A 27,900-nucleotide genomic window follows, 5' to 3' on the forward strand; every position below is an offset into this window, starting at 1 on the left:
ACAGATAGAAACAAGTCTGATAGGGCTCATGCTGATGCTCAAACCAAGAACAACCCAAGCAATTATCAATCACCTATATTATCCACGTTTCTCCTTTAATCCATCCATAACAATAAATAAATAAAAGGGTATCTTTGTGAGTTTGAGGAACATGCTCATCGTATTTTTGTGCCACATTATATTAGATTACTTTATATAAATGACAACACTGACAATAGTTCTGACAAACAAATATATTACAATCAGTTCAGACTTAGACACTATACACGCTTGACTGCTTTGGTGAGGTGAATACATGGAACCTTTACCACAGTACATAGTTCACAATATCAACACACACCTACACACACAATCATAAAACGAGTCCGGTAGTCACATAGTACATAGGAATAATATAGCATGGTAAAGCATACCATTTTAGCTCATGATTGTCATTTTGAGTTGTCCATCAGATGTCAACACTTCCCCTTTTCAGAAGATCAACCAAATAGTCTTCTTATGATCGACGTTTTCCTTTCAACAATTTCCTTTTTGAGATCAACCATAAAATTCTTCTTATTATCTGTGTTTTCCTTAATAAAGAGACAATAATATTCACCATAGTGGGAGTGAATATCTAACTCTTTGAGTTTTGGAAGCGCATTGTTTGCCTCGACTCTCTTCAGTTCTTCCACATCCATCATGAGTTTCTTCAGGCAACGAAATCCACCAGCAGAGAAGACAAGATGGTCATCCTTGCAGGAGTTGGAATACAAGGAAAGGGTGGCAAGAAAGGGCAGCTCAGCCAACTTGTCAATGAATTCTTGAGATATACTTGTTTTCACCAGTGAAAGAGTAATGAGATTAGGAAGGAAAAAGACACCATCCAACTTAGATGGCAAATCCAGCTTTCCTTCTAGCACTATGAACTTGAGGCGGCGATGGGTGTAGCTAGTGAACACACTTGATGGAATATTGTCACCTTTTATGATCAGAGTCCTAAGGTTCTCAAGCCTATTTAGAGCATTTGAGAGAGACGCCACATTGACTTCTGGAGAATACCCAACTCTTAAGTACTCAAGATGGATCATCTCACCTAATGTCCCAACCAATTCTTCCTCCAATGTATCAATTTGTATGGAGTCAAGTGTCTGTAGGTGCTTCAACCTGCCAATTTTCTTAGGAAATTTCAGGAAACTACCAAAAACATGCCTTAGTGTCTTAATCATCCAGAAGGCCAATGGGAGCTCCCGAACTTTAGTTTCCCTCACATCTAGTGTTTGAAGACTAGTGAGCCTTCCAATGGATCGTGGGATTTCCTCTAATGAACAAGATGTAATTCCAAGGTAATGCACATGCACAACATTTCCTATTTCATCTGGCAACCTCTTACCAATCTCAATGCCTTGTAGATTGATGACACGAAGGAACTCAGATCTATGCAATAATCCTTGTATATGAGATTTGATGTCTTTGTTCCTCTTCCACTTAGAGATTTCCCTAATTTGAGGCGAGCAACATAAATAAGTTTGATTCTCTTTGGGATCTTTGGCATCTTGTTCAAAATGTGAGAAGATGGATCGTAGCTTCGGCAAAGAACTGGCTAGGACAGCATATTTATCTGTGGAATTCTGCAGAGAGAGGCGACGAGCACTTGTCAATGTGGGGATGTCATCACCGCTGTGGACTTCCACAAAACTTGCCTCTTGTGCTTCAAACTGCAAAAATTCATGGACTTTGTTCTGGATGGTGACAAAGATACTCCCAGCACTAGATGTATCTTCCTCATCCATATGCACAGGCTTAACTAGATTTCTTGCAATCAACTCATTCAAGTAGATGTATCCCACCTTCTCCATTGTCTTCCCCGCTCTTGGTCTTAGGAATCCCTCTGCCATCCACATGCACACCAATCTATGGGACTCAATCTTGATGTTGGCCGGCAATGCAGCAAAGTAGAGGAAGCAACATTTCAGCTCATGTGGAAGATCATCAAAGCACACAGATAGTATCCTGTGTAGTCGCTTTGATTGGCTGGACTTAAGATAGTCAAATACATTGGTCCACTCACTAGGAAATTCCTTTGTTTGTACAAGACCTGATAAAAGAACAATACCAAGTGGCAACCCTTCGGTGATATTGTGGATTTCTTGGTGGTGCTCATGCAATTTTTCATCTTGTACTTCAATATGGAGTAGCCTCTTATGGAACAGTTCTATAGCAGTCTTTTGTCCAAGAGATTCTAACTTGATGATTTCATGATGATAGCTGACAGGTGGCTCTTCTGGTTTATGTTGTGTGATATGTAGTATTCTACTGCCTTCAGCACCAACTTTGAGGTTATGCAGAATGTTCTTCCAGTCAGTGCTGCTAACTTCACCATCTATCACTAGCAAGTATTTTTTTCCTCTTAGTTGATCTTTAAAAATTTTGTCGACATCACTTCTAGTGCAATTCTCATCATCCTTTGCCAGCTTTTGAACGATTTGCCACATGATATTGCTAGCCGTCATATAGGGTGCAAAACTCTCCATAGCATGAACAGGGAAAATTTTCTTCTTAGCTATTTTATCATATACTTCTCTCACGAGAGTTGTCTTGCCAACACCGCTTTTTCCAAACACTGAGATCACGACCGGATGGTGATGTTGACTCTGTAGTTTCTCATGATCAATGGGAGTAAGAAGAACATTCTCCAGTTGCTTTTGGTAACCTTCGTGTATTGGCACATGTGGTGGCAGTAAATCATCCCTTCAATTCAACCGTTGTTACTTGTTAGTAATTTGTAGTAGTTAGGAAGTTAAATTTAATGGATCATTTTACATCTCAATATTATTGTAGTGCGATATAAATCATATCTACGGACTTGTAACATTCAAGGTTGAACCTAGGTAACTTTCCTTTCCAATAACCTACTCGTAATTCATATTGTGTATGGAAAAACCATGATTCGAATAATTATTAAGTATTTAATTTATGTACTTATAACGAGCATTTGTGGAATTTCAGATTTTCTCTTGATCACGTGCCTAATAAATAACTACTTCTTAGTAATGATTGCAACATTTTTTCAAGGCCCTCATACTACCACTTGGATCTCAAACATTACGTATGGTAATAATCCAAAGGAAAGGTAGAACAAATTATCAATATGAATTTACCGATAATTTGGATTGAGTTAAAAATGCTAATATTTTCTTCAACGTTATCAACAATATAACAAATCATCATATGTTTGCAACATATCCAACCTTTGGTCACAACAAAATCAAAATAGTATTGCACCAAAATTGAGTGCGGGATTGTAGCATAATTGTCAAAGTGAATTACTATTACACATTTGAATGGCGTGTTGCTACACATATGATAAACCATATTAATCTTCATTCAGTATACTACATGGGATAAGTGTTGAAGATATGATGTCGTTGGTTCGATCTTAAGGTAAATGACCTTATATGTATCAGTTCTCCACATGGTTTGTGGATGTTTGGATTTGCCTAAGAGGCTAAGATCGTACTGGGGTATTGAGGACACATTTCCGTTGAAAGATATGGCTTGCGAATTTTCAAGTAGAAAAATAGATATGAGAAGGTAATGCCTTCAATTAACTATAATTACACAATTGTATGTGTGTTGTATGCTTGTATTATAATGTGTTTCCGTATGGGTTGTTATCTATCTTTTGTCAATGCATAATGGCACTCTGCTATGACGAGGACAATGCTCTGTTTCACACTAGCCTACATAAGCTTTGGGTGGTTACACAAGGAAACAAAAAAATGATGTATCAAAGATGGTTTCACTATAAAAACCACTATAATAAATGTATCACGTGTTAGCATTTGAATAACCGATGATGATAAGTCAACCACTTCACTAATCGCTACATCTCAGAAAATGTGTGTGTAATATGGTTTTAGAACCGACTGGATGTATATATGGGTGAGGGGAGGGGGTTGTACAAGCATTGGTGGAATGTCAGTCCTCATTAGGGTCACCTCGAAGGTTACATTTCACTCGACACGATACACCATGGACGAAAGCACACACCACGCAGGCACCACCACCATATGCAGCGGCAACCAACGAACCCATACCGGTCAAGGAGACTAGATCTGGCCGATAGCACCCTTCCCCATCTGGCTCCACCCTGCAACCCAAGCACGTGTGGCCACTCCGGTGGCACTCCAGCGCCAGCGAGGAGAGGATACAATCGCGTCATGTCCACTACCTCCTAGGGATATGAAGATCCACAATGCTAGTAATCCAAACCGCGACATACCACTTGATCCAGATGCCACAACCTCCCATGGAGAAGTAGCCTGTCGCGAGAACAACTCGCGCCGCTAGCCACTAGGATGGCTGGATCTCGTGTTCAACTAGCTGGATCCATGCGTAGGTCGAGTAGAAGAGACGCTAGAGAAGGAGGGATGAGGGTATCGTGGCCGCCCGATCTATCAGCCTGCCATGACGCGCATCGTTGTTGCCCACAACTCTTCATGTTGCCAAGAGAAAACCGCGACTCTTCCGCTAGCTCCTGAGGCCGCGCCGCCCTGCCCCATACTCAGTGGCATGCTGCCATCCGATGGCCTCGGCCTACGCAAATCCACACCAAATGGAGGAAGAGGGGAGACCCTGCCAATGATGGCGTTGGCCGGGCTTTGCCTGCCAGCGCCAAGGCGGCTATGAGGGGAGAGCTGGGGGATATGATCGGCTGGCTAGGGGTTCCTCCCGCCAAGCACTCACGGGAGCGCCTAGAATAGACCCATGACATTATAGTCCTCGCTCTGATCATGAAACCTCAGTAGGCAGTACTTAGGCTTGCTACCCATCTGGGGAAATGACTTGGTAAAACCATCGTGTCACCATCATCAACATCAAGATCCCTTAGGGCACCACCCGTCCCTCTACTCTCTTCCACGACCTCTAGTAAACGGTACATTAATCATCGATACATGGTCAATGATTGCTATTGATGACCGGTTGATCACGATCTTACATATACCCTTGTGTATGTCACTGAGTGTGTGAGGTGTCGTGTTTGGAATATGTCGATGAAGACTCAGGACACAATGTATACATGTTTGAGCCTTCTTGAGGAGCATCTATATTATAGACATATCAAAATGGGTGTACTGTACGAGGCATGAATCTATTACCTAGGAGTTGAGAGGTGTTTTCCCATCCAACCTATATAGATCTAGGCTTATGAAGGTAGCTAGGGCAGAAGATAAATTAGATGATAAAGCCTAATGGTGTTGCTTGATGTGAGATCTTCCTCGGAGGATGCAAAACTCGTTGTCCTTTGCAGAGTTTATTGGACTCCTTATATAAGGTCAAAGTGTCATCAATAGTGGTAGGCACAAACTCCTCTAGAGCATGTCTCCTTTTTCCATAGTCGTAGGGACACCTTCCCTTATCCTTGTAGAGTCTAGATATCTATTTGGATCAACCTTACAGAGAATTTCCTGAGTAAACCCAACTAAATTATTGGGCATCAAAAAATATCCTTAGGCATTCTATATCAATATGGTCATCGTATAGTGGTAGTTACATGGTAGATACACATCACATAACGACAACATGCGAACAGGGTATCTAGAAAAAGGGGTGTGCCGCAATGATTATTTTGAGACAATCATTTTGGGCCATCTTATAGTCATAAATGTCATATATCTAGGGTGATAGCACAGTATGACAATGATACTTTAGTAAAATTTGTGGTGAGAGTCTGAAAGGACATGCGGTGCCCCCATGTGTGGTTTTGGTAATTGATGACAATCTCTATGGACTAACGATTGCCTTGAGTTATATTTGAAGCATTTGTCCATAGGATTGTCTTGAAGTCCATGTGTTGGTTTCAAGGAGTTTATGAGATGGCCAAAGTGCTTTTCAAGGAATTATCCAAAGATTGGTCATGTGTGAGTTGAGATGGCCAAAGTGCTTTTCAAGGAATTATCCAAAGATTGGTCATGCGTGAGTTGAGCTTATTGCAAGCATGTCTTGAAGAAGAAGATTGTGTGATCATTCATGTTTACCTTCAAGACATCATCCAAATGAAGAGAGTTGGAAAGATTCAATGTTGATCAAGACTAAGTCAAGAGTGAATCAAGTTGATCAACTCACAAAGCGTAGAAGAAGTACCGAGAGGGATCAAGTGATCCCATGGTATGGTAAGCATTGTCCATTACGCTTTGTGTACTAACCCATGGTCTACGTGAGAGTTCTTTGTGGGGTTAGGTATGTTTCCATGGTCTTGCATCAAGAGGAAGATCTCATACAACCCATGGAGGATGACATCAAGTGGTGATCGTCATCAAGTTTGAAGTGTGCAAGTTCAAGTGGAGCAACTCGAAGAGTGGCTCACCCATAATGGAGTATGGGGGAGCAATCAAGCTTGAAGCTTGCCGTCCATTGTGGTGTCAATGGAATTGTGAAGTGTGCCAAAGAGTGGCTCACCCATAGTGGAGTATGGGGGAGTAATCAACTAGTCTTCATCGAGCCAACACAATCAAGAAAGGTGGTCCAACTTGAGGAAGTCAAGATCGTCATCATCTAGCTCAAGTGGACTATTTGCAAGGCAAAGGTTTGCCCTTGATAGGTTTTCTATTTTACCGGTCTCATAGTGGTAGTTGAGAGACCGGGTTGTAGGATCGATTGCCGTACTATCAAGGGGGGCTCTCTAGGGAGTAGCTTGATCATATCATTAGTCGAGAGCTCAAACCATTGCATCCTTGCATCATCTTTCTTGGTTCTTGTTTGGTTCCATTTGTGAGTCTTAGAGCTTATGGTCATCTTGATGACAAGTTTGAGTTCATCGAAAACGGAGTTCGCATGCATCTTCTATGATGTTTTCGGTGTTGGAGGTTTTACCGGTCTTTTTCGAGGAAGGGTTCTCACCATTTTATTATGGTCCTTTTCTCATTTGCTTCTTATTGATATTTCTCTCAATATTGTGTTAGCCCTTGTCGTTATCTTTCCAACAAACTTGGTTTCATTGAATTCGGAGCTCGTATGCAAAAGTTGTGGCTATTTTGATATTGCCTGTTTTACACAGAGAGGTTGTACCGCCCCATGGAGAGGTTGTACCGCTTGACCGGTACAACCGGTGTTTGGAGCGGTTGTACCGCTCCAGAATTGGTCCGGAGGTTGTACCGGTCATGTACCGCTCTACCACTGGACTGGTCTCTGTTGTGGTGTGGTTGTTGGGCGGTTGTGGGCCGGTTGTACCGCTTATTGCCTGTTACCGGTTGTACCGGTGCTCATAGAGGTTGTACCGCTCCTATGTTATTCTGTACATAACGGGCAGATTCGTGGGGACCTATTTAAGGGGGTCTTCTTCCCCAATGGTTCCCCATCTCTTGAGCTCGTTTTTGCCCCCACTTTTGACCTTCTTTGAGCTTGCTAACTCTCAATCCCTCCATGGATTCTTGCTAGTTTTTGAGGGAAAAGAGAGAGGAGATCTAGATCCACATTTCTACCAATCACTTTCTCCTCTATGTGAGGGGATCCCCTTGGATCTAGATCTTGGAGTTCTTGGTGTTCTCCTTCTTGTTCTTCCTCTCATTTTCCTCCCTAGCATTAGTTGCTCCGGTGGGATTTGAGAGAGGACTTGGGCACTCCGTGTGCCCTTGCCATTGCATTTGGTGCATCGGTTTGAGTTCTCCACGGTGATACGTGGAAGTGAAGTTTGAGAAGCTTATTACTCTTGGGTGTTTGGGCACCCTAGAGCTTGTTCCTCTTGGGTGCCTTGGCGCCCTAGACGGTTGGTGTTGTTCAGAGCTCAATCATTGTGGTGTAAAGCTCCAGGCAAGCGTCGGGGTCTCCAATTAGGTTGTGGAGATCGCCCCGAGCAATTTGACGGGTACCGGTGACCGCCCCCAAGGGTTGCCAAAGTGTACGGGTTCGGTGACCGCCCCCAAGGGTTGCCATTTGTACGGGTTCAGTGACCGCCCTCAAGGGTCCCTTAGTGGAATCACGACATCTTGCATTGTGTGAGGGCGTGAGGAGATTACGGTGGCCCTAGTGGCTTCTTGGGGAGCATTGTGGCTCCACACCGCTCCAAACGGAGATTAGCATCCGCAAGGGTGTGAACTTCGGGATACATCGTCGTCTCCGCGTGCCTCAGTTATCTCTTACCCGAGCTCTTTACTTATGCACTTTACTTTGTGATAGCCATATTGTTTCTTGTCATATATCTTGCTATCACATAGTTGCTTATCTTGCTTAGCATAAGTTGTTGGTGCACATAGGTGAGCCTAGTTGTTTTAGGTTTTGTGCTTGACAAATTAACCGCTAGGTTTATTCTGCATTTGTTCTAGCCTAAATCGTAATTATTTTAAAACGCCTATTCACCCCCCTCTAGGCGACATCCACGATCTTTCAATTGGTATCAGAGCCTCATCTCTCTTTATTAGGCTTTACCGCCTAGAGAGTAAAGATGTCGACTAGGGGATTAGGATTCTCTGACACTCTTAGTTTCGATGGCACAAATTTTGATGTTTGGGTAATTCACATGCTTAATCTCTTTAGGGTCATGGACCCAAATTTAGAGCGAATTGTAGATATGGGTTTTTCTCCTCCAAAGGATCCCCAAAGATTATCTTTAGAGGATGATAAAAACTCTTATCTCAATGCTCAAGCTTCTAATGTGCTTTTCGATGCTTTGAGCAATGTAGTTATATTTCAACTCATGCCGTTCCGGGATGCTCATGAGTTGTGGACAAAGCTTCAAGATAAATATGGCGTGTCCAAGTTTTGTGGGGATGATTGTTCTCCCTCCACATCCGACCGTATAGTCTTCTCAACTTCTTCTACTTCACCTACATGTGGTTTGCCACAAGGTAATGATAGATACGGTGAGTAGTGTTGGTCATTGCAATGATGATAGTATGTTTATTATGGATGATCCTTCATCACTATCTTATTGCAATGCTCCTTATTTGGGCTTTAACACTTCGAGCACTCCAAATGTTTCACATGCTTGTGTTGATAGTCCTTGCATATCATGTAGAAATTTCTTGACTAAATCTCATGACGATATGTTTACTATGTCTTGTTGCCATGATAAAAATGCATATATGTCCTCGAATTGTTGTGCTAACAATGTAGAGGAAACCCAACACCCCATGGAACAAGATGTGGTCTTGAATGGTGCTTCAACGGATCCTACATCATCATCTATTGCATTTTTCCTTATGGCCAAGGCTTCAAAGGTATCTCCCACTTTGAATCCCAATATATCTTGTGATGATGGCAAGAGTGATGATGATGTTGATTATGATGAAGAGAATGATAATGTTGCCTCCTTAAAAACTAAGGGGGAAATGATTTTTAAAGCTCTTCACAAAAATAAACTTGCTCGTTCCAACTTCATGGAAATCATGTCTATTGCCATTGAAGGCAAGAAATACATTGAGGAGTTGGAATCTCATCTAGAGGAGCATGAGGTCACCATTGAGAAAATGGAAGCTCATGAGCGTGATTACGCAAATGAGATCGCGGAGCTATCTCAAGCTCTTGAACATGAACAAACCTCATCCGAATCTCTTGACAAGACCTTTGCTATAGAATTATCTAGAATAAAGGAATCTCATGATAGAGCATTCGAGGTGGCCAATGATTTCAAAAATAAAAATGCTAAGCTTGAAGTTGCTCATGCTAGACTCCTTGAGGATTTTGAGCACCTCGAAAATGGCTCAAGAGTCATCAAGGGTGAGCTCATCAAACTCACCGAGTCTCATGCTCAACTTGAAGCTTCTTACTTAAAAGAGCTTGCCAAGGTGTCCTCTCCTATTGTTGTTAATGATGATGCTTGGGATACTAACTCTATTACTTGTGAAGCATCCATTTTGAAGGAGAATGTCGAGCTTCGGGCTCAACTTGAGTTGCTATCTAGCAATTATGGGAAATTGGAAGAAAACCATGAAAAGCTCTCATGATGATCTTCTAGTATCCCATAATGAGCTAAAGATATCTCATGAGGCCATGATTTCTAAGGTAACATCTAGTGAGCCTCATGTGGATACTAGCACTAATTCTAGTCAAAATGCTATATTGCCATGTGCTAGTCCTTGTAATTCATCTACTCACAATGTTGGTACATCTTGTGATGAATTGCTTTCCTTGCCTTATTGCTCTAACGATGAAGTTTATACTTCCTCTAGTACTTGTGTTGAGACTAACCATGTAGAGGAAATCAAAGAGCTCAAGGCCCAAGTCACTTCTTTGAAGAAAGACTTGGAAAAGAGTCATGAAGGGAAATCCACCCTCAACAATATCTTGAGTGTGCAAAAATCCCCCAGTGACAAAGGTGGACTTGGATTCAACTCCAACAAGAAGAAGAAGTCCAAGGTGAACAAAAGGAAGGGCCAAGAAGAAGTCAAGAATTCGGCCAAGATTGTTTGCTTCAAGTGCAAAGTAGAAGGGCATCATGTTAGATCTTTCCCATTGAAGAAGAAGCCCATTAGTGACAAGCAACAAGGGAAGCGGCCACAAGTACACTCTCATTCTCAACCTCAAGTTGAAGAAAAGCCTCTTCCCAAGAAGACTCAAGTTTATGCTTCTCAAGTTGAGAAATCAAGTGAGAAGAAAGTGAAGAGTAGACGTTGCTACCTATGTCGTGAGAAAGGTCACCTCGCCTCTTCATGCACTAGTGGTAACTTATCCAACCCAATTATTATTGATGATGTCTATTCTCTTGGGAAGGATAAGGTTGGCAATGTGGTTGCCAAGTTTGTTGGTACTCAAAGTGGTTTGAAGCAAAGAACCATTTGGGTAGCCAAGCCTATTGTGACTAACCTCTTAGGACCCAACTTGGTTGGGGACCAACAAGCTCAAACTTGATCAATAGGTGATGTTGGAGGTCATTGGAGACTTGGCTACATTATGAAGAATTAAGCGTACTTCATCATTCTTATTGTCTCAAGCCAAGTCAATTGAATCATCAAGATTATATCTTATATCCAATGTGCCTCCTTGCGGTAACTTGTACCTCAATTGCATACATTGAAAGTTACTTGCCCACTTGCATGTTTTGGTTTTGTTCCTTGCATGTGTTTGTATATGTTGTGCTTCCAACTTGATTATCTTGAGCAATCAAGTATGTGTGTGTTGGTTTGCACATCATGTACGTGTGTGTCATGCGTTGAGCCTTTTGCATCTTGTTTATTTCTTAGTTGGCTCTTGTGAGAGATTAATGGAATATCCCATTATGGGGGAGTGATGTGCTTTGTGCACTTCACAATCCTATAAAGGTGGGTACATGGGGAATACCACTTAGTATTGATATTGCAAGCTTATCTAGTCACTATGTGGTATGTCTTCTCATGAGAAATTCAAATTCTAAATAGTCCATTAATTATCTCTTGTTGGATCCTTTAATTGCCTGTTGTCTATCTTTAATTGGTATCACATTATGGGGGAGTAATATGCTATGTGTATATTACTAGCCTAAAAAATGTGTGCATTTGAGATATTGTCATCTAGAGTTGATATTGTAAATTATCTTGTTCCTAGGTGGCATGTTAGCTCTACAAGTTGCAATTTGCTTTTTGTATGGTGTGAAGATGATGTCGGTATCCTTGCTATCTACCACCGGGAATTATTTACATTTACTTCTTGTCTTTTGACAATTGGTACTCACTTTTGTGGTAGAATTTATTGATCATCTTTACATTGGCTTTTGTTTTTTATTTGCCTTTTCTCTTGCCAAGGATTGTATCATCTCCCTTTGTCTTCCATACCACTTGTGGATCTTGTTTAGTGTTTTCTAGATATAGTGAAAGTGGTGATCCCACCTTGTGCATTTTGTATTCAAATGAAAATTCTCTCAATGCACTAGTCTTGGGGGAGCTATCCTATTTGCTATAAAACACTCGTCTTGTGATCCTTATCAAGTGTGTGTTGGTGGAAGGCAGGCCGTTTTCATTTTGGTACTTTGTGCCATCATGGAACTTTGTAGAGAGCTTGGTTTGTTTGGAACCATCCTCTCTTTTGGGAGTTTGATACCTTTTTTAGTGTATCAATGGATATCTCATTCCTTGATGTATCTTTTATGGATATCCTCCAAGTGATGTTTTATTCATTTGGTATCTTTTCTTCACTTGGTTTTTCTTTGTCATTTGGTATCGGTTCTTGAAAGTCTTGACCATGCATATTAACTTTATGTAGTATCTTTGGCATGCTTTCTTTCTTCGACCCAATATATAGGGGAAACTCCACCAAGTCTCAAATTGGATGAGATGTGCATGAATTTCATTTCCTTTTCTATATGCACATATTTATGTGGAGTTTGTCCTATGTATTGTTGGTGTTTCTAACTCTTTGGTCCCAATGAGTTTGGGTACCATTTTGTTTGTGTTGTTGTTCTAGGAACAATTGGAGATACATTGGATGCTCGGCTTACTCACAAGGAAGGTGTTGTCATCATGTGCTTATTGGAGTCGAGCTAGGATGATCAATGAACTACTATCTACCTTCAATTGGTATCTACTACATCCTTCCAATGTTAACTCGGTAACAAGTATCTTCATATTCTTCATGCACACATTTCTTGCATCAACCTTGTGTAGGTTGTATCATGGCATGTTATTCATTCTTTCTTGTGATACTTGTTTCCTTTCTCAAAGCATCCCAACAATGATCTCTTGTTGCTAGTTGTGATGTCTTTGTTGTTCGTGTGTGGACTTCATTTATATACAATAAGACCATATCTAGCCATGTGATATGCTCCCAAGCAAATATCTTATTGGTATATGTATGACCTCCCTTTGGATATCTTGTTCCTCGTGTTGTAACTATTTCGGGTGTACATCCTTCTTTGTAGATATATATCATCATGATTTCGTCTACCTAGAATCTTATACACTTGAGATAAGTTGCATATCTAGTTGATATCCTTTCTTTCACGTCCACCTTGTCTTTCTTATGTTATTTCCTTGGTGGCTCCGTGAAAACTTTTGCCTTGAGTGTGTGTCTTCTATCGTTGCATCTTGATGCACTCTTGTGTGGTGAAGATTATTTCCTCATGCTTATCTTTACGAGGCTTTTGCCATCTTAATTGGTATCCCTCGTGTTGATGAGGCTTTCATCTTCTATCTTCACGATGGGTTGTCACAAACATAGGTTCTTTATATGCTTATTAGTAAGCTTGTGAACCCATTTGCTAGTTGTGTGTGGGAATGATAGGCCTTGCACCGTGTGCCTCATTCTTTCAAGACTTTATTGATGCTTAATACTCATCCGTACTTTAGTCTTCTCAAGTGTTTTGCCTTGACTCACACACATCATTTTGGTTGAGCCCTTTCTTAAGTTGCCTCTTTTATTTGTTTCTCAACCATGTGTTTGTTGCAAGTACTAGGTTTTGTTTCCTATATGCTTACTTACACTTGTTGTAAGTTTCTATTGATTTTGGGGGAGCTATGATCCTATTTTGTGCACTTTGTATCCAAATACAAAAATTATTGATGTGCACAAATCATGGGGAGCTTCTCTAGTTTCTTTAGCACAATCCTCTGCTCATATCATATTATCTTTATTCTTGTGGCACGTAGGATGTTTGGTCTAGTTGGTTCAATTGATATCCGTTGATTACTTGCTTCAATTGGTATCTTCTGATTGCTTGTGTCTCTCTTTGTTATGTCTTTGTGGCATATCTTCCTTTAGCAATCTTGGTGCCTTAATATAGTTGGTCTTCCTCCAAGTATTATCTTTGGATATGTGTATGGCATTCCACTCTCTTGTTGAGAAATACACAACTTATGGAGGAACACAATTTATATTGGCCTTCTAAGCTTTTCGCCCATTTTGGCAATCGATGCCAATGGGGGAGAAGTTTCAGAGAGTTTTGTGGATAAGTTTAGAGAGTTTTTTCTTCTTGCTTTGGTTTTGTACCTAAGCATTTGCATCTCATACACATGCATTATTGGTTGTTGCATTGCATGGTGATAAATAATTCCTTATATAAACTCTCTTGAAAGTGATTGTCATCAATTACCAAAATGGGGGAGATTGAAAGGACATGCAGTGCCCCCATGTGTGGTTTTGGTAATTGATGACAATCTCTATGGACTAACGGTTGCCTTGAGTTATATTTGAAGCATTTGTCCATAGGATTGTCTTGAAGTCCATGTGTTGGTTTCAAGGAGTTTATGAGATGGCCAAAGTGCTTTTCAAGGAATTATCCAAAGATTGGTCATGTGTGAGTTGAGATGGCCAAAGTGCTTTTCAAGGAATTATCCAAAGATTGGTCATGTGTGAGTTGAGCTTATTGCAAGCATGTCTTGAAGAAGAAGATTGTGTGATCATTCATGTTTACCTTCAAGACATCATCCAAATGAAGAGAGTTGGAAAGATTCAATGTTGATCAAGACTAAGTCAAGAGTGAATCAAGTTGATCAACTCACAAAGCGTAGAAGAAGTACCGAGAGGGATCAAGTGATCCCATGGTATGGTAAGCATTGTCCATTACGCTTTGTGTACTAACCCATGGTCTACGTGAGAGTTCTTTGTGGGGTTAGGTATGTTTCCATGGTCTTGCGTCAAGAGGAAGATCTCATACAACCCATGGAGGATGACATCAAGTGGTGATCGTCATCAAGTTTGAAGTGTGCAAGTTCAAGTGGAGCAACTCGAAGAGTGGCTCACCCATAATGGAGTATGGGGGAGCAATCAAGCTTGAAGCTTGTCTTCCATTGTGGTGTCAATGGAATTGTGAAGATGTGCCAAAGAGTGGCTCACCCATAGTGGAGTATGGGGGAGCAATCAACTAGTCTTCATCAAGCCAACACAATCAAGAAAGGTGGTCCAACTTGAGGAAGTCAAGATCGTCATCATCTAGCTCAAGTGGACTATGTTCAAGGCAAAGGTTTGCCCTTGATAGGTTTTCTATTTTACCGGTCTCATAGTGGTAGTTGGGAGACCGGGTTGTAGGATTGATTGCCGTACAATCAAGGGGGTCTCTCTAGGGAGTAGCTTGATCGTATCATTAGTCAAGAGCTCAAACCATTGCATCCTTGCATCATCTTTCTTGGTTCTTGTTTGGTTCCATTTGTGAGTCTTAGAGCTTATGGTCATCTTGATGACAAGTTTGAGTTCATCGAAAACGGAGTTCGCATGCATCTTCTATGATGTTTTCGGTGTTGGAGGTTTTACCGGTCTTTTCCGAGGAAGGGTTCTCACCATTTTATTATGGTCCTTTTCTCATTTGCTTCTTATTAATATTTCTCTCAATATTGTGTTAGCCCTTGTCGTTAGCTTTCCAACAAACTTGGTTTCGTTGAATTCGAAGCTCGTATGCAAAAGTTGTGGCTATTTTGATATTGCCTGTTTTACACAAAGAGGTTGTACCGCCCCATGGAGAGGTTGTATCGCTTGACCGGTACATCCGGTGTTTGGAGCGGTTGTACCGCTCCAGAATTGGTCCGGAGGTTGTACCGGTCATGTACCACTCTACCACCGGACTGGTCTCTATTGTGGTGCGGTTGTGGGCCGGTTGTACCGCTTATTGCCTGTTACCGGTTGTACCGGTGCTCATAGAGGTTGTACCGCTCCTATGTTATTCTGTACATAACGGGCAGATTCGTGGGGACCTATTTAAGGGGGTATTCTTCCCCAATGGTTGCCCATCTCTTGAGCTCGTTTTTGCCCCCATTGTTGACCTTCTTTGAGCTTGCTAACTCTCAATCCCTCCATGGATTCTTGCTAGTTTTTGAGGGAAAAGAGAGAGGAGATCTAGATCCACATTTCCACCAATCACTTTCTCTTCTATGTGAGGGGAACCCCTTGGATCTAGATCTTGGAGTTCTTGGTGTTCTCCTTCTTGTTCTTCCTCTCATTTTCCTCCCTAGCATTAGTTGCTCCAGTGGGATTTGAGAGAGGACTTGGGCACTCCGTGTGCCCTTGCCATTGCATTTGGTGCATCGGTTTGAGTTCTCCACGGTGATACGTGGAAGTGAAGTTTGAGAAGCTTATTACTCTTGGGTGTTTGGGCACCCTAGAGCTTGTTCCTTTTGGGTGCCTTGGCGCCCTAGACGGTTGGTGTTGTTCGGAGCTCAATCATTATGGTGTAAAACTCCGGGCAAGCGTCGGGGTCTCCAATTAGGTTGTGGAGATCGCCCCGAGCAATTTGACGGGTACCGGTGACCGCCCCCAAGGGTTGCCAAAGTGTACGGGTTCGGTGACCGCCCCCAAGGGTTGCCATTTGTACGGGTTCGGTGACCGCCCTCAAGGGCCCTTAGTGGAATCACGACATCTTGCATTGTGCGAGGGCGTGAGGAGATTACGGTGGCCCTAGTGGCTTCTTGGGGAGCATTGTGGCTCCACACCGCTCCAAACGGAGATTAGCATCTGCAAGGGTGTGAACTTCGGGATACATCGTCGTCTCTGCGTACCTCGGTTATCTCTTACCCGAGCTCTTTACTTATGCACTTTACTTTGTGATAGCCATATTGTTTCTTGTCATATATCTTGCTATCACATAGTTGCTTATCTTGCTTAGCATAAGTTGTTGGTGCACATAGGTGAGCCTAGTTGTTTTAGGTTTTGTGCTTGACAAATTAACCGCTAGGTTTATTCCGCATTTGTTCTAGCCTAAATCATAATTATTTTAAAACGCCTATTCTCCCCCCCTCTAGGCGACATCCACGATCTTTCAGAGTCCATACTCCATATAAAGGAAATAGTCGCACATGGGTGTAGAATAAGTTATATTGCAAACCACGTATTTTTATGTGTGTTTGAGTTTAAATTTATGGTTGTTATATATATATATATATATTTCATGATCTTGTTACACTTGCGTCAAAACATAACTGGACTTTTCTACATAAAAATTTAAACATGGAATCAAATTTTATTTATTCGTAATCGTTTAGTTCTCCTTTTTATCGTTTAAAGCCATCATAATCCAATGTCATTTACTTGATTCCTCCATATGTTATTTGATAAGTGTAGATTTAAGTACTTGTGCTCTTTCTTTGAACAAGCTACAAGCATGGAACCAAATCTACTTCTCATGGCTAACATGACTAAACTCTGCTTAATTGATATTGTAGATCAATATAAGATATCATAACTCGGTCCTACTAAATTAATGTTTTGCCTTTTTGTCTTCACTTATTAGTGTCATAATTTTGTCGTAATATCTCATACTTATATAATATAGAAAGATAGACATATAGGTAGATAAATATGCTACATACTCAAACATATACTCCCTCCAATTCTAAAGTCAAAATTTGTAAACTGTTACCAAGTTTATAGAAAATTTATCACCGTCTATTAGCAAACCAATACAATTAGATTCATTATGACATATATTTTCATAGGGTATACATTTAGTATTGCATATATAGTTACTTTCTCTATAGACATTGTCGAGAAGCTTAAATTTTGAGAAAACTGATAAACACTACATTACAAAATGGAAGGTTTACTTTTAAGCATCTAATTTAACATACACACACACACAACCATTGAGAGAATACCATAATGATGAGATATATGACCTCTGTATAAAATATAAGACGTTTTTGCAGGCTAAACTAGCCTACATAAACGTCTTCTATTTTGGTACGGAGGTAGTATATGATAAATGATAATCAAGCCTGAATTTTCAAACCTAACGGGAAGAGGTTATAATCACCACACTAACCACCAGCAAACTAGTCATAGAAATTATAATTAAATGAAGGTTCAATTGCACTTACATATTTCTATGGGCATAGGATATTGATGTAGAAGCTTTCCATGTTAATTCCGACTTCGTGTTATTGAGCTCCATTTTGTATCTGTCTTTGTTTTCAATGATGTCCTCGAGCCTCGAGTTGATATCCTTTACTTTTGCAGATAGCTTGTGTCGCATGCTTACTTGTGTTGTAAAGGTTGCAACATATCTCATACTTGGACGAGCCCACCATGGATACCTTTACACAAAAATTTGCAACCAAAAATATTAGATTATATGTGAAAATTAGACAATTACTTTACATTTACAACTTGTAGAGCCTATAAGCACTACACAAATATTAATTGTAATCCTAACATGGTAAAAATCTACATGGTGAAAGTAAACTAAAAGCGGAAATCTAAAGCATCATGCGTCTATATCAGCACTCCATAGCCACCGGTCATGATTCGGGCAAGTGTTCTCCTGTTATGCAATAATGGAAATGAGCGATGTGCTATTCAACCCTAGAAAATAAGATGCATGTGACAATCCATAGTATAATGGGCCCGCACCACCACCACACTTTCATTTCTCTTTCAGCCACTCTCCCTCCCTTAGCCATCTCTCCCATTTTCTTGATGCTCTGTGGTCTCCAGAGGTGGCGTAGATGGGTGACACGTAGCATACACACCGATGTGTACCTTCCCTACTAATGTGCAGTACAATAGTACAATACACATTATTGAGGAAAGTCTGCCAAGGAAAAGGGCACCTTGTGCAGCATGCACTAGATCACCATCACATGTTCCTTGTTCAATGTGATCAAGGTTTGCCAATATGCTATCTAATTTGATAGTTGTGTATAGTGTACTCTTCTTACCCACAAGTACACTCTAATTCTCCAATGGCATCGACCCCTCTCGTGCATTCCTTTTCATAGTATACATTGAACAATAGTACTATATATAGGTGCCCCTCCGAGTGTAGATTTTCTATCATACTATGCATCTACACCTTCTATCTAGGCCATCTAGTTTCCATCAAGATCTGTGTTATCTTTATAAAGAAATTCTCTTTTTTGTTTCTTCCAAGAAAAAGAACATTTGAGCTTGAAACTTTGTAGGTTGAAGATACACAAGTGCCACTCTGTGCATATAATGTTCTTGATGAAACATAAATTTGTCAAATTACAAATTTTGAATAAATTGCATCATTTAAAATACTTTGCAGAGCCAAAAAACCTGGAAAAAATGGCACATGGTAGTGCTTGTGTGATATTGATATGCAAAGTTTTGTATCCAAATGGTTTTTCATTTGGGAGAAACAAAAAATAGAAACTTGTACACATGAACTTTGATGCAAAAACGGATGTTGAGGATAAAAGGTGCACCTGTATGGTAGTAGAGAGATAACTTTCCTTTCAAGGAGAAGAGTAGCACATGGTTGCTTTGGCTGTGCAGAGGCAAGAATTCAGGCGTGGCATCTAATAGGCATGGGGGCGTCAAGCTAGGCGCGATGTTGGCAGGCGTGGGCATGCGCCGCGTGGTGCTGATCATCACGCGCGTGAGCTAATCTCTGGGCGACCAGTGGCGTGATGGTGCAGCCATGGTGTCAGACTACATGTGGAGCTGCAGATGTGCAGTTTGGTGGGAATCGCCTATGGCTGTTGGCCAGATCTGGAGCCAAGAAATTCATGGCATCTGAGCATATTTGGTGGCATAGGCTACTAGGTCCTTCTGTTTCACACATGACTATCCTCGACCAGACGGTTGTGTGGCAACAACCAGAAAAGATGGGATGGTGTATTCACTTCTAACAAACTTTTCTTCGGTCGGCAACTTCAATGTGAGCAGATTCGCATAGATGGGATGGTACTTGGTCATTGACATCTAGATTGTATTGTCTTCCATTGGAAATCCATGATTTAGCCTTTTGGAAAGATGGGGAAGCTTGATGTATGCATTTGTTTCCTTGTTCAAGGTGTAGTCTTGAATGATGGATTTTACGGATGATTATAGACGGGCTGACATGAGTTGTTTTGATCAGGAATTAGGAGGGAAGCCGGCCCACCCTGAATTCAGGGAGGAAGAGATTAGTGGAGGGAGAGTGCTGTTACTTCTGTAAATACTATGCGTAAGTCTAGCTTTTTTTTGTCTCGAAGTTCTAATTTGACATGATTTCCTAAGGTTTGCCTTTGGTTGGAGCATCCAATGTTGACGTGTGAGTAATGATTCTTTCTTGAAGGTTTTATTTTGTAGTTTTGTGACTGTTGTGATCTCACATGTATCTCCACAAAAAGATTATTGTCCATGGTCTTCGGGTTTGTGGTTGGACTCTGGATTTTTTGCTGCGATGCAAATCCAATGTGTATGGTCTCAAGTTTTTTCTTTCTCCTCTATCTATCTCACAGAAATTGACATAAATTCATGTATGGAGTTCCGTTCTCCTAGGAGGAAAATTCATAGATCCATGCATGGATCCTCTGTGGACATGTGAGGGATCTAAATGAGCAAGAGGCTCCACCACTTTCCCCTCCCGATTCATCAGTTACTTTGGTGGCGTGATTGGGGGACTCCAGATCGAGACAGGCAACCTCTCCGGTGGCGCGTCTGGGACGCGTTCCTAAGGTCCATGCGTTGAACGTAGTTGGTAGACCTGGCCTACTGGTGGGGTTGGAGCTGATACGTCTCCAATAAATCTATCTTTTTTATTGTTAAATGCTATTATATTATCGTTTTTACATGCTTTGGCCATCATTTTACATTATTTTTCTGAACTAACATTAATCCAGTGCCTAGAGCCAGTTGTTGTTTTCTGCTTATTTTTGGTTTTATATAAAATTGATACCTACGAAGGTCCAAACACTACGAAACTCTTTGACAATTTTTTCTGGAACACAAGAGACCTAGAAGCTTCGGGGAGAGAACAGAAGACCCATGAGGGGCCACAAGCTAGGGTGCACGTCCTAGTGGGTAGGGTGCGCTGGGGTGGCTTGTGGGCCCCTTGATGCTCCATTTTCCCTAACCTTTGGCCTACAAATTCACATATATTCCAAAACCCTCGGAGTGAGACCTGAATTTTTTTTATTGCCACCGCAAGCCTCTGTTCTATCATGATCCCATCTAGAGTCCTACTGTGGCACTCGGCCAGAGGGGGAATCATCCGGGAGGCCATCTTTATCGACCTTACTACCTCCATGATGATGTGTGAGTAGTTGTTTAAGGACCTATGAGTCCATAGTAGTAGCTCTCTCTCTCTTCTTCTTCTTCTTCTTCTTCTTCTTCTTCTTCTTCTTCTCTCTCTCTCTCTCTCTCTCGCGCGCGCGCGCGATCTTCAACACAATGATCTCGTCAGAGATCCATCCAATGTAATTCTTCTGGTGTGTTTGTTGGGATCCGATGAATTGGGGATTTATGATTAGAGTGTTCATTGAATTTATATGAACCTTTTGAAGTTTCTTTGTTGCTTAATTTTATAGCATTGTATTTCTCTCCGATCTATCTATCTACTTTGGCCAAGTTTGATTGATTTATCTTTAATGGGAGAGGTGCTTTGTAGTGGGTTCAATCTGGCGGCGATTTGTATATCCGAGTGCCAGAAAGGGACAAGACACATCTTTGTATTGTTGCCACTAAGGATAAAACGATGAGGTCAATCTTATTGCTAGGTTTTCTTCTGTCTACATAATGTCATCTTGCTTATCGCGTTACTCTGTTTTTTGTCAACTTAATACTTTGAGATGCATGCTAGATAGCGATCTTGGGGTGGAATAATAGTAGTAGATGCAGTTGGATTAATGTCCTACTTATCACGGATGTAATGCCTATGTGAGATTATGTCATGAATGATCATAGTTATAATTTGCGCTATTTCGTCAATTGCCGATCAGTAATTTGCGCTATTCTGTCAATTACCCAACATCCTTCTGAGAGAGATGCCTCTAGTGAACATATGCCCCCCAGGGTCTATTTTCCAGCAATAGAAAAACTCCTACAATTGCTTTTTTACTTTCTTGCCACTTTGCCCTGTCACTATTTGCTTTTAATTTTGTGGCTAGCAAGAACTAGGGGATTGATAACCCCCTTGCCATTGTTGGGTGCAAGTAATTTATTTGTTTGTGCATAGGTACTGCTAAACTTGTTAGATTAGTGACTCCTACTAGTTCGATAAACCTTGGCTCTTAACTGAGGGAAATACTTTCTATTGTTGTGCTACATCACCCTCCTCTCCGGGGAAATAACAACTCCTAGGAGAGTAGCAAGAGCCGAGGCCCGAGGCCTCCCTCTCATCATCCCCGGGTTAGACTCCTAGACTGTCTCTTGCTATACCGGCCTATGCTATGCCAATTGTTGTGGTTGCTTCACCGACACGTGCTACTTGGCCAGCCCCTATACTATGGGTAATGCTGCTAGGCCGATAGCTGGTTCGGCTGCTACTCCTGTGAAGATGACAACCAAAACAGTGATGACTTCAGGGCGCGTCGACTTATTGGTGCACCAGCAGTTACAGAGGGTGTTGTGTGTGCGTCAGAACTAGTGGTATCACTAGTCTTGTCATAGATTGGTGCTTCTCCAGTCACCGTGTAGGAGGCAGATGTGGTGGCTTTTGGCAGGATCCCGGATCCACGTTCAGTAGAAAGGCGTGTGAGTCAATGGATTCAAGCGCAACCTGATGCTGACGCGCTACAAATGGCATGGGCCATGCAGGCGACCAAACTTCATGACATTGAAACCACCATAGGTATATCGCTCCATACAAAGTTTTCTGTTTTAAAGTTTTCAGAGGAGGAGCTTTTTCATAATGGAGTGTCTATTGGGGTTTCTCTTGGGTCTAACGGTCAAGAGGATGTAATGTATATTAATGAGTTATTAGATTCCGAGGCTGGTCAAGTTATGCCCATGCTAAAAAATATAGCGACAACGAAGCTCTTGCAGGAGAGTGAAGTTAGTGAGCTAGGTATTCAAGCTATTGAGTATTTATGTGAGGATCTTGTACCTAAGAGTCTTCAGCAGTTTTTAAGATCATGTGGATCTTTCCCACACTCATGGGGACACTAGTGATAATGACGGTCATGCAGACTTCCGTTTCGTGCATCTTAGTCAACACCTGTGCATGCGCAAACATTCAAGGTTTATGATCTTTCCGTGGTATGGCATAGTAACATGATTAAGTTCAAAAAGAAACCCCATGATGAAAATGAGAGGAATCTTTTGGAATATCAGATATCTTCTCAACTTGGCTAAACGTAGGCTAATAGCTGATACTTCTAGAGAGTAAAAGTTGGATTTTATGGCTCTGTTAGAGATCGATAGATCTAACTTTACTTCTTGGTTCTCGAGTACTATTTTGGGAGGCCTAGATTATATTTGGTACCGCCTCCTTCGTCGAGGAACACAGGCGGAGGATGCGGCAGGGAGAGGTGAGGCGCTCGCCCTACCTTGATTTCTCGTGATTTTTATCTAGGTGTACGTATACGATCTGTCGATCGCTAAAAATCACAGTGAAACACTTTATTGGACCATGAAGGCATGAATCCTATAAATCTTATTGGGCCATAGCAACCAACAGGTCACGTTATTTCCCCCAAAAAACTAGCAGGTCACGTCATGGACTGGGTCACGCACAACCTTATGCCCTCGCAGATTTCTCAAAAAGAAAAAGAAACCTTATGCCCCCGCTCGATCCAATCGTTCATCAAGGAAACGACAATGCCATGCCAGTCTCTTGACTCTTGCTCGACATGAACCCTAGCGGCAGCTAGCATAGGCATTAAAGCTTCCTTATTGAGATCATATAAAAAATATTGGTGTGCAGTATTGGTTTCTACCTTGGTTTTGCATAAAAAATATTTTGCTTTATAGTTTGCCCCACCTCAAAAAAGTTTTGTCCTCTGCCACTGTCGAGGAAGATCTGTCAGGATCTTACTTGGGGTCCATAAGGGTTTTCTTGATGTTCAAAAGATGGTGGTGGGCGAGTTTGCAAGCAAGTAAAATGTGCGTTTGAAAATTGATGGTTTTCAATTGGCGTTGGTTGTGGTTTATGGGGTAGCACAACTTGAGCACAAACCCAACTTCCTTGCAAATTTGCCAGGGAATGGGTTATCATGGTTGAAAGGGAGGATTTCCTGGAAATGGTGGCCAGGGAACGGGGCAAAGAAACTAGAGGGGAGACTAATGCGGAAAGATGGCAATTTAAAATTAGGCATCTTAGACAATTTTTGCGGGGTTGGGCTAAGAGTGCAAGTGGTATTTATAAGATGGAAAAAGCAAGAATTCTCCTCCTGATCGATGAACTTGATATTAAAGCTAAGACAAATCCTCTCCATATGGCCAACAACGCGGCCAACTGAGAAGCTGAAGAGAGTGTAGCTAAGCTTGTTAGAGAGGAAGATATTAAATGGGCACTACAAGGAAAGCTTAAATGAGTTACAGGAGGTGACAAGAACACTCATTTTTTCCATCTTATTGCGAATAAAAATATAGGAAAAGGAGGATTTTCCAACTTGAACAAGATAAAGGTACAATTGTAGGTCAAGAGAACCTTAAATTGTACATCTCCAATTATTATATGAAACTTTTTGGTGCTCCAGTGGATAATTTTGCTTCTTTGTATGAGAAATCAGTGGAGGATATACTGTAGTTAAGCTTGGAAGAGAATTAGGTGTTGAGTGTCCCTTTTATCGAAAAGGAGGTACACGAGGCCATTTTGCAGATGAAGAATAATAAGGCACCTGGGCCGGTGGATTCCCTGTGGAATTCTATCGGCGGGGTTGGGCCACTATCAAGGAACTTGATGCCTATGTTTCATGACTTATTTAATGGTGAGCTCCAGTTGTTCAAGCTTAATGGGATAACTACTATGTTGCCTAAGAAAGAAGAGGTCGTTAGAATTGTGCAATTCAGACCAAAAGTGTTACTCTAACATCAAGAACAAATGCACCCGCATGAATAGTAAATTTGGAAAAATAGTGAAAACAAATCTATTTTTTGGACAGACATCAACAAGTTTTATAACATCCTACAAAATTCTGCCCTGAATAAAAACATCCGTAGAGGTGTATGCCAAAAAACAAAAAATGGGTGCTCGAAAATGAGTCTTTTTTAGTCCAAAATTTTGAATATTTGTATAGGACCCACAGATGTCTTTTCAAAGTGATTCGCAAAAAAAGATGTCTTTCCAAAGTGAAATTTCTGCAGGATGTTAGAACTTTTGTTGATGTTAATACACTAAAAACTTCAGATTTTGTTTTGATTTTTACTACTTTTTTCTTGAGAATTTATTGTTCATATATAGGGGTGCATTTGTGCTTGAGATTAGATACTCCATGTCCAATTCAGACCCATTTGTATTCCTAGTGTTATATTTAGATTTTTACCAAAGTCAGTATGAATCGCCTAACGACGGTTGCGCATACTGTGGTTCAGCCGAATCAAATTGCTTTCATGCATGGACGCCACATACTAGAGGGTGTTGTGGTTTTACATGAAACTTAACATGAAATTCACTCGAAGAAACTTGACAGAGTTATTTTCAAAGTGGATTTTAAGAAGGCCTATGATAAGGTTAAGTGCTCACTCCTTCATACAAGGAGGTAGCGTTGGAGTTAAGGTTAATGATGACATGGCTCACTTCTTCCAGAAGGGACTGCATCAGGGAGATTCGTTACCCCCGGTTCCGCTTATTGTGGCTGATATGCTAGCGGTTCTAATTGGTAGAGCAAAAGAGAATGAACATGTAGGAGGGTGAATCCCACATCTTGTGGATTAGGGAGTCTCGATCCTACACTATGCTAGGGATACTATTATTTTTATGGAACATCATATGGACAAGGTGATAAATATGAAGATGGTCTTGTGTCTATTTGAGCAACTATCAGGACTCAAAACTAATTTCCACAAAAGTGATTTATTCTACTTTGGACACGCCAAAGAGGAAAAGAATAATTATAGATAGTTGTACGGGTGTGAGATTGGGTCTCTCCCGTTTAGTTATCTGGGGATACTGATCCATCACCACAAATTAACGAATAAAGAGTGGAAATGCATTGACGATAGGTTTGAAATGAAGCTGAGTTGTTGGAAAGGCAAACTTATGTCCTATGGAGGTAGGCTGGTCCTTGTGCACTCGGTTGCTTACGAGTCTGCCTGTGTTCATGCTTTCTTTCTTTGAAGTACCCATAGAAGTCCGGAAAAGATTGGATTTTTATAGATCATGGTTTTTTTTGGCAGAGTGATGAGCATGAGACAAAGTATAGGTTAGCAGGGTGGGATATTTTGTTTAGGACGAAAGACCAAGGAGGTTTGCGCATAGGGAATATGGAAATGAAAAACAAATGTCTACTTAGTAAATGAGTATACCATTTATCCTTTAAGGAAGATGGAGTGTGGATACAGTTATTGCGTAACTAATACCTACACTCCAAGACTTTGCCTCAAGTTTCAGCTCAGATGAAACTTTCGCCCTTTTGGAAGGGCTTAATGAAGACTAAGGCTACTTTCTCTAATATAGTAAAGTTTATTATTGGAGATGGACGCACCACTAGATTTTGTGAGGATACTTGGTTTGGGATACACCTCTAGCTATACAATGTTCAATGCTTTGTAATATTGTACAACCTAAGAACTCTTATGTGAGCACAATATTGGGCTCGGTTCCCTTGAACACCTAGTTCAGACGAGCTCTCTGGTTGGGGACAGATGAGTTGCGTGGCTTAGTTTAGTTCGAAGGTTGATGGAGGTCACCTTATCTAACAAGCTTGGTTATTTCCGATGGAGATTAACTTCCTCGGGGTGTGTTCTCTATTAAATTAATGTACATAGAATTGATTAACACTGGACCTGTTGTCCGATCCCTGCGTTTATATAGGGAAAATCAAAGTCCCTTTAAAGATAAAAAATTTCATGTGGTTTATGCATAAGGATGTGATTCTCACCAAGGACAATTTGGCTAAGCGTAGATGGCAAGGTAGTAAATAATGTTGTTTTCGTAACCAAGAGGAAACAATTCATCATCTATTTCTAGCATGCCCGCTCGCCAAACTTGCCTGGTGTACTGTTCATGTGTCTTTTAATGTTTCTCCGCTGGCTAGCATATCAAATTTATTTTGGTAACTGGCTAGGTGGGATAGAGTCCAATATTTAACTTACAAAGAAATTGCAGGTTATTTACAAAGCGTCTGGATGGATCCGTACATGGTCATTACTTTGATATGCAGACCTGAGGGCTTGTGGGTGCAACCACTGGGAGAGGAGACGGTAGCACGGGATACGTATAACCGGTTTGGATGGTTATTTTGTCCGGTTGTGTCTTTTGGACTTTTGTAGTTTTTTTTTGTTGAAGCTTGCTACTACTCAGTATTTACTAAAAAAATTGGACGTGTGCATTAAATGATGCAGAGCTTGGGGGTATTTCTTATTTTTTTAAAGGAAAGGAAAATTCAGACCACATGAAGAGCGGAGGAGGCCTTCACTATATCTACGTAAATATCCTTACGAAACTTAAGTACGTAGGCGCTAATCTGGCTTGTTTTAGTTGGAAGAAAAAAGGGCTCAGACCCACCTCGTGAAATTTAGGGGGATAATTTGTGTAGGAAGGAAAGAAATGTAACATTACGTAGCAGGTTATATAGGTGTAGCATTTTTGAAAGCAGAGTGTGTACGGACAGTGAAAATCACTATAAGTACATGCAGTATAACTGACACACTCTTTATATTCATAACGGAGGAAGAATTTACCTTGACATGTCGACCTGGAGGTAGTAGTGGTCGACCGCGTCCTCGGCGTCGAAGACGGCGTCGCGCGTCTGCTGCAGCCACACCCTGGTGATCTCGTCGGAGAAGAGGTGGCGCTTGGCGTCAGCCTCCCGGAGGAAGGCCTGCAGGAACATGAGCTTGTCGCGGAGCCTCCGGATGTCCTTGTTCACCGCCACCAGCGCCCGCGCCTGGCTCAGCGCCAGCTCCTGGAGCCTCCCCACCAGCGGCCCGATGAGCGCGTCCGCCATGGCCACAGCTTTAGTTTGGCGTGCGTGCTTCGTTTCCCCGTGATCTGTGAAGGATAAATATTATATTACGATGGAGAATCATGTGTGTTTCGCTATATGTAGGTGTAGGGCGAGCTGATGGGTCGCTTTGAGTGGCGCCGCAGGGAAGGATCTGCTCCTCTGCCACGCAAAAGAGAAGCAACGTCATGTGTTTATTCTTCACCTCTTCCTTGTCTCCATGCATATGTGCCGGTGCTTTCCTTTTCGTCGA

General features: G+C 41.4%; 1 protein-coding gene across 1 annotated transcript; it reads right to left on the reverse strand.

Moving 5' to 3' along the window:
- Positions 1–215: 215 nt before the first annotated feature.
- On the reverse strand, positions 216–27,799 carry LOC125534174 (putative disease resistance RPP13-like protein 2). Its single transcript, XM_048697456.1, has 3 exons — positions 27,385–27,799; positions 17,691–17,906; positions 216–2,730 (listed from the first exon to the last, which is right to left on the reverse strand). The coding sequence occupies exons 1-3, from the start codon at positions 27,648–27,650 to the stop codon at positions 480–482; spliced, it is 2,733 nt and encodes a 910-aa protein (XP_048553413.1). The 5' UTR covers positions 27,651–27,799; the 3' UTR covers positions 216–479.
- Between the last annotated feature and the right edge of the window lie 101 nt (positions 27,800–27,900).

The sequence above is a fragment of the Triticum urartu genome, chromosome 2 (assembly GCF_003073215.2).
Source record: "Triticum urartu cultivar G1812 chromosome 2, Tu2.1, whole genome shotgun sequence".
Classification (NCBI taxonomy): Eukaryota; Viridiplantae; Streptophyta; class Magnoliopsida; order Poales; family Poaceae; genus Triticum; species Triticum urartu.

Coding starts and splice junctions, on each gene's coding strand:
- LOC125534174 (XM_048697456.1), bottom strand. CDS start 27,650: ATGGCGGACGCGCTCATCGGGCCGCTGGTGGGGAGGCTCCAGGAGCTG. Junction 17,907..27,384: donor CTCCAGGTCGACATGTCAAG/GTAAATTCTTCC, acceptor TTTTGTGTAAAG/GTATCCATGGTGGGCTCGTC. Junction 2,731..17,690: donor TCCTATGCCCATAGAAATAT/GTAAGTGCAATT, acceptor GTTGAATTGAAG/GGATGATTTACTGCCACCAC.